This window comes from Ranitomeya imitator, chromosome 5 (assembly GCF_032444005.1).
Source record: "Ranitomeya imitator isolate aRanImi1 chromosome 5, aRanImi1.pri, whole genome shotgun sequence".
Lineage (NCBI taxonomy): Eukaryota > Metazoa > Chordata > Amphibia > Anura > Dendrobatidae > Ranitomeya > Ranitomeya imitator.
This window is the reverse complement of record NC_091286.1, coordinates 122,470,056-122,483,672: the sequence shown is the minus strand read 5'-3', so window position 1 is coordinate 122,483,672 and position 13,617 is coordinate 122,470,056. Positions and strand designations below refer to the sequence as shown.

At 45.1% G+C, this 13,617-nt stretch overlaps 1 protein-coding gene across 5 annotated transcripts in view; it reads left to right on the top strand.

The window, feature by feature from the left end:
* Positions 1–13,617, top strand: part of BIRC6 (baculoviral IAP repeat containing 6) — a 403,914-nt gene that overhangs the window by 224,717 nt on the left and 165,580 nt on the right. For all 5 annotated transcript variants that reach the window (XM_069769115.1, XM_069769114.1, XM_069769117.1 and 2 more), the window contains exon 57: positions 3,088–3,217. In XM_069769115.1, coding sequence (XP_069625216.1) covers positions 3,088–3,217 — 130 coding nt within the window. The remainder of the gene's footprint in view (positions 1–3,087; positions 3,218–13,617) is intronic.

Sequence of the window (13,617 nt, the reverse complement as noted above, 5' to 3'; positions counted from 1 at the left end):
TGTTACATTTTTGACATTTGTAGGTTTTTATTTTTTCCTAATATTCAGCTATTCCTATAGGAAGGCGGCTGCACAAGTATGTAAAAGTATAGAAATGTGTTGGAAATGCAGAAAACCGATGCCAGCTCTTTTATGTCTTCACTTAGTGCCACTGCGCTTTTTAACCACATCCTGTCACCTCACTGGTTTTTCCCGTCTTAATAAATGTGCCACTTTCATTACTATGTGAGACTAATGAAAAGCCAGTGAGTCTTCACCCCAAGATCGTAATTTCAGGGTTAAGGATTTAATTCCTCCCCGCTGGCGATGTATAACCCTAGCAGACGAGATAAAGCTCTGCACTGCAGAAGTAGGAGTGTATGATCAATGCCATCAAAAGGTCACATGTTCAGGTGTACTTGTGAGACTAATCAATGATGGTAACATTTCTAATATGATTTGCGTTTAAAAATAAATATAGACAATTTTTCAGAATAAAGCATATAATAACGCGCCCACTCTCCCAAATGGATTCATATCTGGTTTCACCTTGTCATGCCGTGTAGCAACCAGTACAACTAAAATACATCATAATTTGTCCCGTCACAAAAAAAAAATACTAAAGACAATAGATGTCTTTTTTTTTTTTCTTCAACACAACTCACATTAGATACAAAATGGTCAAAAAGTCTTAGTTATTCCAAAATGGTATCAATAAGGCTATGTGCCCACGTTGCAGATTCATGTGTGGAATTTTCCGCACCATTTTTGCATAATCCACAGGTAAAACGCATTGCATTTTACCTGCGGATTTACCGTGGAATTCCTGCGGTTTTAGTGCGGATTTCACCTGCGGTTTTACACCTGCGGATTCCTTTTGAGGAGCAGCTATAAAACGCTGCGGAACCCGCACAAAGAATTGACATGCTGCGGAAAATAAACCGCAGCGATTCCGCGTGTTATTTTCCGCACCATGGGTACTGCGGATTTTGTTTTCCATAGGTTTACATGGTACTGTACAACGCATGAAAACAACTGCGAATCCACTGTGGATCCGCAGCCAAATCCGCAACGTGTGCACATTGCCTAAAAACTACAGCTTTTTATGCAAAAAAAAGCTCTCGTAGAGCTCTGTACTCAAAAAAACAAAAAAAAAAAAAACAAAAAACAAAAGAAACAAAATGTTTTGGCTCTCAGAATATAATGCAGGAACATTTTTTTTTTTTTCAAATTAATTTCCACCCCCCATTCCATTTCTCAATTAATAAAATAAAATAATTTTTTTTTCTCACACAAAAAATAAACCCTCATATTCCTCCGTTGCCAGAAAACAACATATTTGTTAAACTTGTGACTCAGAATATGGAAACACAAAGACGAATTGTTTCTGTTTATAAAAGAAACAACAATATATATTTATAGTATTAAAATAATAAAATGAAGTAAATTTGCTATTAATCAAGTTAGCCCACAAAATAAAGTTAACGATTTATATGTGTAGCAAATGAAAAGTGTAGCCTCTTGCCTAGCCATATCAGATCTCATACTTTGCACTGATGAGGGGCAACACCCCGAAACACTGCCTGCAAATAGAAATTCTGATTTGGCTTTTTTTCCTGAGTCATATAACAAGGCTCATTAAAGGGTCGATATTGACTTATCGCTACTGGTAGGTAGCAGGATTGCTACTGCCAATAAGCAGCGCCACAGATCAAGTCCTCGTCCACTCTGAAGAGGCAATTTGCAAATGAAAAGCATAAACTTTAAAATGCGGGAGAAAAAAAACAACTATTTCTTTCCCCTATTTCTTCCTGTAAATATTTAATAAAAATGAGATAATGGGATTTATTTAACCCAAAATGATGCCACTGAAAAATACAACTCGTGCCTCTGATAACAAGGAAAAAAAAGTTATTGCTCTTGGAATGTGACAATAATAAAAGTGTAAACAAGGGCACCTTAGGCCCGGCCTTTGAAGAGTTAATACCAGTTATCAGTATATTATTCTGTATTACTGAGCATATTTCTTACTCTCGTGTTATGCAAAATATATAATTAAAGGGAACCTGTCACCCCCCCAGGCGTTTGTAGCTAAAAGAGCCATCTTGTGCAGCACTAATGCTGCATTCTGACAAGGTTGCTCTTTTAGTTATTATTCGTTGCACTGCAGAGATAATCGATTTTGAATTTGGTCCCTCATACCTGTGAAATTGCCAGGGAGGCAGGTCTTTCCCCCTCATCGAAATGCCTCGCAGCCGTCACTCTGTGAGAAGGGCGCTGCCTCCTAGGCGTTATTCAGTTGTCCAGGCGCCTGTGTGGTCATATTCTGCCTTGGGCATGCGCAGTTCGCGCTGACCGACAACTGACATCACTTGATGTCTTGTTTACTGCACCTGCGTGCATGCGCGGCCCGAAAGTCACCTTGTCAGATTGCAGCATTAGTGCTGCACAAGATGACACTTTTAGTTACAAACGCCTGGGGGGGTGACAGGTTCCCTTTAAATTCATGGGTCAATTTTGCTTTAGAGTAGAAAACGGGGTATTCTGTAATGGTGCTCGGGGTAACCAATCCCCTCCCGTCATCCATGGCCCCGTCACTGTCTGTTCACGGAGTTCTAGTGATGGCATGGCACATCAACACTTGACTGCTGCAGGTGGCTGCACTATATCACTGTCAATACCACTACAGTAAGTGTTTGGCAGCAGCGATCATGCATCATGACACTTGTTCATTACTAGAACGGTGAACAGAAACCAGTGGGAATCCATGGAAGCATTGGCATGAGAACCGTAAGCCATTGGTAAGTATCACTCCTTTGTTATTTAGGGCGACCATTTCAGTACTTTACTGTCCAGCAGATGGCAGCAGACACCAGAGATTTAGATATAAAGCTTTGCTTTCCCAGGTGAGCACTATCCCCTCTCCAGGAGCATGATCTTTCAGAGACTCATTTATTCAGTAAACTACTGGAAAATGAGCTTCAAAACTTTTATCCAGGTATTTAGATACAATTTTTTGGGATTTTATACAAAACTTGTATGAATAGAAATGCTTTCCAGATAAATTGGCTTTATCGGTCAATAATAGATCTTCTGTTTCCATTTCAGCTGTACAAAGGCAGAATCAACGCCACCAGTCACATCATCCAACATCCCATGTATGGAGCAGGACACAAGTTCCGCACGCTGCACTTGCCTATCTCTACCACACTGGCAGAGCTGCTGGATCGGGTGTCTGGTAAGAGAGATGGTGTATATAATGATTCGGCGCTTGTGATTGGCACATGTCTGCATGTGAAAATGAACCTTCAGAGGCTTACCGGGGATGAAGCATATGTTCACACATTGTATTTTTGCTGTGTTTTTTTGTGCAAATGAAAATCTGCTCTTAACAGTACTAGAAAGGGCCATGAGCTGACAGAAATCTCCGGCACGCATTTTTTCCTGACTCAATTTGAGAACCGTAGCCTTTTTTAAATCTGCAACATGTAATTTCTTGCTGCGTTTGTTCACTTGTAGAAAGCAAGCAAGCGTGCAGAAACACAGTAAAAACCTAAATTTAAACATAACTAATAACGATTAGCCAGGTGGATGACCCTGGCTGCTGCATTAACAATGGACTGGAGAGGAGAAAGTAGAGTGAGGGGGAGGCCAATTAATAGAGCGTTACACTAGTCCAGGCGGGAGTGGATGAGGGTGACAATTAGGGTTTTGTTTCCATGGTGAGAAAAGGGCGGATTCTAGAGATGTTCTTAGGTGTAAGCGGCAAGAACGGGCAAGAGATTGTATATGGGAGGTGAAGAAGAAATTGGTGTTAAACATAACACCCAGACAATGCGCCGGCTCCTGGGGTGTTATGGTGCCACCCAAGAGCAAGAATTGAGAGTCTGAGTGCGCTATCACAGCCAGGTGTATTTTTCTCCTGGAACACTTCGGCATATATATACTGTAAAGTTCTGGCCAGAGACCAAGACAAGACTAGTAGACTAGACCAGCACCACCCAGACTAGTTAACAGGTGTCTCCCTTCTATATGCATAGGGAGAGACCTGTCAATCGCCTCTAGCAGCGCTGGATGAAGCCACCATGGTCTTTGGCTACATCTTCCAAAGAATATGGTCTCTGATACGCTGGGGTGTATCGGAGAAAAATGAGGCTCTGATTCATGCTGACCGCTGTTTGGGCAGAATGAGTCCTATGACTGATTCCCTTTAAAAGGAGTCTGATCAGTATGATTAACCCCACACACCCTCCCAAATTGCATGTATTGGGCAGGCAGATCTTTGAAATATCCATGTACACCTTTACATCTACTGTTGCTGCATTCTTGAGTAATTGGCATTTTCAGTCATATGCAAATAGATGTTAAGTGCTCTGAGAGTGACAGAACATTTAGGGTACGTTCCCATGGACGGTTAACGCAGCGGGTTGGATGCTACGTACATCCGCAGAGTCCAACCCACAGCATCCAGATGTTACAGCATAGTGGATGGGATTTCAAGAAATACCATCTCCACTATGCGTGCATCGACACCAGTGGCTTCCCTGCGGAGACGGACATGCAGCGTGTCTTTCCAGACCGCAGCATGTCTATTTATCTTGTGGAGACGCGAGTCTCCGTAACATAAATATCACCCATACAATGTATTGGACTCGCTGATTCCGCACGGTTCAATAATCACCTGTATTCAAAAGCGGAATCCCCTGTATTCAAAAGCCGGCAGCGCTTTGGACAGAGCGGACATGTCCTACGTCCACAGCGCTGCCTAATACTGACGGTGGGGACATACCATTATGGTGCCATTGTCCCCCTAGGTTTCCCTGCGCAGCACCAATCGCTTTAGCTCTGTAGCTCACTGATTTCCTTGCCTGACATCACAAGGGCAGTGAGCAATCAGTTAAAAGGATGGTCTGAAGGTCAAATAATCTAAATATCTATTTAGTGTCGTAATCTAAAAAATCAAACCCTAATAAACCTGTTATAAAATATTGAGCACTGTTTACTCTTTTAGACTATTGACTCAACCTGGATGGTGTTAAAATGTGGATGTTCAATTGAACTTTGAATGCCGGAGATGAGCAGCGTCATACCGTGTACTGATTTGTATCACGCCTCTGAGTGTTTGTGTTCTTCTGGCTTCTGTATAGGCCCTGTCACACTTAGCGACGCTACAGCGATCCCGACAACGATACGACCTGTCAGGGATCGTTGCTGCGTCGCTATGTGGTCGCTGGTGAGATGTCAAACTGTGAGATCTTCCCAACGATGCAGCAGCGATGCGGCAACATGTAGCGACCTGTACAACGATGTCACATGGCAGCTATTTCATGACGATTAACAGACCTCAATGAGGGACGTCCTGTCATGAGGTCGTTGGTAAGGTGTCAAACACAGCGATGTGTGCTACCCAGCGGGACCTCAACGACCAAAAAAAGGTCCAGGCTATTCCGACACGACCAGCGATCTCACAGCAGGGGCCTGGTCGCTGCTACGTGTCACACATAGCGAGATCGCTACTGAGGTCGCTGTTGCGTCACAAAAGTTGTGACTCAGCAGCGATCTCGCTTTGTGTGACGGGGGCTTAAGTCTGTAGTGCAGCAGAGTTAATTTATCTGGTCATTATTTATCGTGTCATTCCTGTCGGACAATGGACAGGGAAATGGATGAAATTCAAGTGTTTTGCATTTGTTATTTCATTATACAAGAAATGGCGATGCATTCCGTAATGGCTGCATTTACCCTCTGAGTCATGTCCATGAAAATGTCACAGATAAAACTGACTGCCGCTCCGCGACAAGAAGTCTGTGCAGAAAAGTGTGATTATGGGCTCAAAATATACGGATTCCTAAAATGTTCCAAAGTCAAGGACGGTGCGCTCCAACAAGGGCTCCGTGCAGCAAGTGTGATGGATTTCACATCCGCTAGGGGGACAGATATTGCTAGCGATTATTCTTGCATTGATAAAGCTTTCTCCTTTTAATGACCTTGAATAAGTGACTCGTGTTCCTTCCATGTCTGATGTGCAGAGATACTTACTTTTCTCCATCCTTCTTATATTAAGTATTGGGCCTCAACATCCTTACTAATTGTATTGCCCCTGTACATCTATAGGCAGATCGGGTTTATCTTCTTTATAGACCCCATTGTTATCAGTTGGCTTTATTTCATTGACCGATTGAGAATTGTTTTCTGTAACCTGTGGCTTTCCTAACATCCCATAAAAAGTAACCTGGAATTGAGATCGGATAAACATGGTGGTTATCTGTCCTATTTCTGATCTTACAGTACTTGCTGTTGTAAATGACTGGAAATATGAGATGCTGGTAACAGCATTTACCTTGTAGCCACTGTAAACTTTAGGTAGGCGCTGCTGGTGACATTGTGCCACAATGATAGTCCTTAAATAAGCAGCCTTTCTTTCTCTTTTTCAGTTTTTCCTTTTGCCTTCCTGTAACGTTGTTTTTCTGTTTGAGGGGGTTTGAGGTTTTTGTTTTTTTTTTGCATCACAAGTTTGGTTGTTTTTATTTTTATTTTTCTTTGTGATACTTAAATATCCTTACTGATATCTAAACACTTGGATGCTGCTGTCGCTCCTGACCACAGAATGTAAGGGATTACACTGCTATGGTTGGAGCTCATTTTTGACCACAGCAGGTGCTGGCTGTATGTGTGATATGGACGCGGCTATTGATAATGTTCTCTAAAGTGTAAGGATATTGTATCTATAATATAACGCTGGGAGCGTCACTCTGTCCGAAGCCTTTATAGACTGCGCAAGCGCCGGCGCAGTCTGGCCCCCACAGAGTGACGCTCCCAGGAGATCGCGGTATGCGTAAACACTGAACGCACACCACGATCTCCAACAGAGAAGCAGGGACCGCCAGGAGGGTAAGTATCGGCTATATTCACCTGGCCCCGTTCCACCGCTGCGCGCCGCCATCTTCTGGGTCCTCTGCCTGTGACATTCAGTTCAGAGGGCGCGATGAGGCGCTTAATGCGCGCCGCCCTCTGACTGACCAGTCACAGCCAGAGGACCCAGAAGATGGCGGCGTGCAGCGATGGAATGGGGCCAGGTGAATATAGCAAGTACTTGGGGGCCTGAACTAGCGGCGATACCGGCACCTGACCCCCACAGCGCGCCGGTGTCCCCGCCTGCTCAGGCCCCCCAGCACTCGGCGCCCAGTGACGATAGGTGAGTATGGTGTTTTTTTTTTTTTTTTTTTCATATATTGCAGCAGCATACAGGGCATATACCATGGAGCATCTTATGGGGCCATAAACCATAATGGAGCAGTGTACGGGGGCATATACAATGGAGCATCTTATGGGGCCATAAACCATAATGGAGCAATGTACGGGGGCATACACTATGGAGCATCTTATGGGGGCCATAAACCATAATGGAGCACTGTACGGGGGCAAACACACTGGAGCATCTTATGTGGCCATAAACCATAATGGAGCAGTGTACGGGGGCAAACACACTGGATCATCTTATGGGGCCATAATGGAGCAGTGTACGGGGGCATATACCATGGAGCATCTTATGGGGCCATAAACCATAATGGAGCAGTGTACGGGGGCATATACAATGGAGCATATTATGGGGGCCATAAACCATAATGGAGCAGTGTATGGGGGCATATACCATGGAGCATCTTATGGGGCCATAAACCTTTATGGAGCAGTGTACGGGGGCATATAATATGGAGCATCTTATGGGGCCATAAACCATAATGGAGTAGTGTTCGGGGTATATACAGTGGAGCATCTTATGGGGGCCATAAACCTTTATGGAGCAGTGTACGGGGGCATATACAATGGAGCATCTTATGGGGCCATAAACCATAATGGAGCAATGTACGGGGGCATACACTATGGAGCATCTTATGGGGGCCATAAACCATAATGGAGCACTGTACGGGGGCAAACACACTGGAGCATCTTATGTGGCCATAAACCATAATGGAGCAGTGTACGGGGGCAAACACACTGGATCATCTTATGGGGCCATAATGGAGCAGTGTACGGGGGCATATACCATGGAGCATCTTATGGGGCCATAAACCATAATGGAGCAGTGTACGGGGGCATATACAATGGAGCATATTATGGGGGCCATAAACCATAATGGAGCAGTGTATGGGGGCATATACCATGGAGCATCTTATGGGGCCATAAACCTTTATGGAGCAGTGTACGGGGGCATATAATATGGAGCATCTTATGGGGCCATAAACCATAATGGAGTAGTGTTCGGGGTATATACAGTGGAGCATCTTATGGGGGCCATAAACCTTTATGGAGCAGTGTACGGGGGCATATACCATGGAGCATCTTATGGGGCCATAAACCATAATGGAGCAGTGTACGGGGGAATATACAATGGAGCATCTTATGGGGCCATAAACCATAATGGAGCAGTGTACGGGGGCATATACCATGGAGCATCTTATGGGGGCCATAAACCATAATGGAGCAGTGTACGGGGGCATATACAATGGAGCATCTTATGGGGGCCATAAACCTTTATGGAGCAGTGTACGGGGGCATATAATATGGAGCATCTTATGGGGCCATAAACCATAATGGAGTAGTGTTCGGGGGCATATACAGTGGAGCATCTTATGGGGGCCATAAACCTTTATGGAGCAGTGTACGGGGGCATATAATATGGAGCATCTTATGGGGGCCATCAACCTTTATGGAGCAGTGTACGGGCATATACTATGGAGCATCTTATGGGGGCCATAAACCTTTATGGAGCAGCGTATGGGGCATATGGATGGGAGCAGCAAATTAAAGAACGGTGGCGCAGGATGGGAGCAACACATGTCAGAATGGAGGCGCAGGATGAGTGCAGCACATGTCAGAATGGAGGCGCAAGATGGGTGCAGCACATGACAGGATGGGGACGCAGGATGGAGCAGCACATACCAGGATGGAGACCATATACCAATATAAATGCTCAATATAGAATAATTGGAAATACCGCGCTACAAGTGGCTAGGACTGATTACCGTCCGTGATCCTAGAGTGACAGATAGAAACTCCTTATGATCATGGGCAGCAGCTACTACTATTTGTCCAGTTTGCCGGTTATTATATGCTTAGAAGAGGAGGGATGCATTGATCCTCTATATGCAACTAATTGTGGCTCACCTGCTGAGCCTGTATTGTAATAATACTATACCGCAACAGTAGGTGGTGACTAATGATATTCTATTACCTACTTAATGCAGCCGTGTGGAGATCGTTGAACGGCTGGGCTGCTTGCTTCGGGTTCAGATGTCGGACCTGCACACCCAGATATCCGTTGTCAGGAGGCTGTTCCCGTCCGCTTGGAGGGTGAGTATGCGGGTACCAGCGTTAGCCGATATCGGTGGCTGCGGGTACTGCAGGTGGAGACTGCGGGAGCTATGTTTCTTCACTTTTAATAAAAGTGAAGTTTTAACCTGTAGTAGGATAGGTTCCTTTTTAAATAAACCGCACCACACATTTGCAGTAATTAATCAAGCATAATGCCAGTAGTTTTTTAATTCTAAGTACCCAGCACACATGCAAATATAGTTTAATCTAATGTAGATCAGGAGACATTTTTATAATATATTACACACAGCGGGCGATCGTGTGCCTGCCTTCACGCAATGAAGGAAGAAACATATGGTTGCGAATATTGTATGGGGGACCATGAATGGATAGGAATATGCAGCTTTGTGAAGGTGTTGGTACAAAGCGGGGTGCGAGCAGGGTGCCTATATATATGGGGCTGGAGACAGTGGGCCTTAACCCTGATGGAGTGCGTGACACTTTGAAACGCGTAGGTTAGAATTGGCCCTACTGAGGCTCCATAGGCCAGTGACGTCACTCACTGCTCTGCAGTGTCGGCCATTTTTCCACGTGTATCCAGGGACACCTCCGGCCGGGACGTCTCTGGCGCTACACGTAGCTCCCGCAGTCTCCACCTGCAGTACCCGCAGCCACCGATATCGGCTAACGCTGGTACCCGCATACTCACCCTCCAAGCGGACGGGAACAGCCTCCTGACACAACGGATATCTGGGTGTGCAGGTCCGACATCTGAACCTGAAGCAAGCAGCCCAGCCGTTCAACGATCTCCACACGGCTGCATTCAGTAGGTAATAGAATATCATTAGTCACCACCTACTGTTGCGGTATAGTATTATTACAATACAGGCTCAGCGGGTGAGCCACAATTAGTTGCACTACGCATATAGAGGCTCAATGCATCCCTCCTCTTCTAAGCATATAATAACCGGCAAACTGGACAAATAGTAGTAGCTGCCGCCCATGATCATAAGGAGTTTCTATCTGTCACTCTAGGATCACGGACGGTAATCAGTCCTAGCCACTTGTAGCACGGTATTTCCAATTATTCTATATTGGTTTTTCATACTTTTTTGTCGGATTGGGCACATCATCTGACTGAGATACCAGCGGCACTTGTGTAGCTTACACCTATAGTTATAGCGCCAGTGTATTTTTTCGTCAATATAAATGCTCGCCACCCAGGCATAGAACGGGTTCAATAGCTAGTACAGTCTATATTGTTTCTAAGCACATTCCTGATCTTGCTGCTGAAGTCTCCCTGAAAGTGTATGCCTGTTTTAGCACTCATCTTCTTCATTGTATAATGAAATGGTGTGCATTTTTCTCATATTCTTTTTTTTGTTCAAATAGATTTTTATTAAGAACAAGGCAATTAACATGTTACATTCACATTTTCAATACCAAGTTTTTTTCTTTTCCCCCCTCCCCCTTCAAACAACCCCCTTCAATCCCAAGACCCCCCACCCCCACCCCACAAAGCAGCTCACCTTGCTAATTACTTCCATCATTAAGACAATAGAATATCCAATCCCTCAACCGATCGTATAAGCCACACTTTACATTACTATCCCATAGCCATCCATGAAGACCATAATTTATTGAACGTTTCAATTTTCCCTCTCTTCTTCTAAATCCCCTTTTCCAGTGTCAGGCCCTGTTTCATATACTGGAGGAACTCTCCTCTTGACGGCGGCTCTTCCCTAATCCAGTTTTGAGCTATTACCTTCCTAGCCATGTATAACAATCTGGCAATAGCTATCTTTAGGTGTTTATCTACTCCAATCTCATCCACGCATCCCAACAGACAACTGGATCCCTTGGCACCTTACATCCATACGCACCTTCCATACGACTCAAAACTACCACCCAGAAGGCAGCCAACCTCTGACATGTCCACATCATATGAAAAATATCAGCATCCGTAGATTTACACCTCGGACATTCAGAGTCATTACGCAATCCTGCCTTATATAGCACCATCGGAGACCTATAAACTCTGTGTATCACATAAAGCTGTGACAGTCTATACGGTTCACTCAGCGACAGTCTTGGGACCCATTCTAACACCGACTCCCAAGTCTCGTTATCTATTGGACCCAGATCCCTTTCCCATTTAGCTCTCGCCATTATTGGAAACCCCAATAGGAAGGTGTGCAACAAATCTTTATACAGAGTGGATATGACCCCTCCAGTAGTCCCGTCATTACACACATACTCCAGTACTATATCCCTTTGAATCCTAATACCTCCATCCCTACTCTGAGCTCCAAAGGCATGCCTCATCCGCAAATACTGATACTCCCCTGCAGTCCCAAGACCAAATTCCGCCTGCAATTGAGAAAATTATTTCAGTTCATCTTGCTCAATTATTTGGTACACATACTGAATCCCTTTGCCCAGCCACTCTATCAGTACCCCCAGTGCCTCAAATTCCTTCAGATTGTTATGCCATAGCGGCGAGTATCTAGTCAAGTCCGTGATCCCACGTATATGCCTTAATCTACTCCACAGCTTGCGTATCAACAGCACAGTTGGATATAACTTCCCCATAATCTCCAGGGATCCATCCTCCAAACATTGTACCACTGGCCTTCTTTTTGTCACCACTTCCATCAACCGCTGTACCGCTCCAGATGACCCTTCATGCGCCCAGCCCTTTAAATGTTGACTCAGGGCTGCAAGAAAATACAATTCAGGGTTAGGCAATGCCAGGCCCCCATCATCCTTGGGTCGCTGAAGTGTCTCCAGTCTGATACGCGGATGCTGTCTCCCCCATATCAAATTCCTAAACAGAGAGTTGATCTGTCTAAATTTCCCGCGTGGTATCCAAACTGGCGCATTGTGGAGAATATACAGTATTTTCGGCATCAGAATCATTTTGATAAGATTCACCCTACCTACCACAGATAGATGCAGCTTAAGCCAAGCATCCGCTTTTGCCTTAAGGACACCTAAGATTGGAGTCAGATTCTTATGTATATAGTCAGTGACCGGCATAGATACCCATATTCCAAGATACTTAAATTTACTAGTCTCCTCCAGTCGCCCATCCTCCAGTGGTTCCCCACCCATGTCGTCCACCTTAAACAAGATAGACTTACTCCAATTTATCCTAAGCAACGACACTGATCCGAATCGTTCAATAATCCCAATGGCTCCCTCCAAGGATGCAACTGGATCAGCCAGAAATAACAAAATGTCATCCGCATACAGCGCCACCCTTTCTTCAATCATCCCATATTTAAACCCCGTCATCTCATCAGATCATCGAAGCTTAGCAGCCAGTGGTTCCACAGCCAGAGCAAACAAAAGGGGGAATAACGGACACCCCTGTCTCGTCCCTCTAGCCAATCGTATGGTCCATGACAACTCCCCGTTCACCCTAACCCTGGCCATCGGCATCGAATGTATTAGTTGAATCCAGGATATGAACTGCGGTCCAAACCCCATTCTTCGCAACACCTGCCAGAGATACCCCCACTCCACACTATCGAACGCCTTGTGAGCGTCTAAAGATGCAATAACTCTCTGGCCACAGTTATCGGATCTGAGTTGCAAGTTCATATACAGCCTTCGTAAGTTGATCGCAGTTGATCTATCAGGCATAAAGCCAGATTGATCTGAGTGTACCAGGCCGGAAATAACACTTGTCAACCTCATCGCCAACACATTAGCCAGGAGTTTAACGTCTATAGTAAGCAAAGAAATTGGCCGATATGAGTCCGGCTGTGTCAGGTCTTTCCCCTCCTTAGGAATCACCACTATTGTGGCCTCCCGCATAGATGCCGGTAGCCTTCCACCATTCCTAGCCTCCTCCAGGACCGCCTTCAATTTAGGGATCAACACTTCCCCCAAGTTTTTATAAATTTCGGCAGGAAATCCGTCCACGCCAGGTGCCTTCCCATTAGCCATCGACTGCAATGCCCGTCCCTCCGTAATGGGAGCCTCCAAATCCTCCCTATCCATGTCACTCAGCCTTGGGAGCTCCAACTCCTCAAGGAACGCCACTGTGTCCTCCATTGACCCATCTACCCGAGTGGAGTATAAGTCTGCATAAAAATCTGCAAAAACCTCCAAAATCTCTGAAGTCTCAGAGACCGCAATACCACTCCCAGACACCAGAGAATGAACAAAGGAAGTATTTCTCTGGGCAGACGCCACCAGCGATAGCAAATGACCCACCAATTCACCCTCCTGATAATAGGCCAGATTCATGAATTCCCTCTTCCTTTCAGCCTTACTCAGCAAAACCGCCTCTAACTGACTCTGAGCTGCCTTTAACTTCCT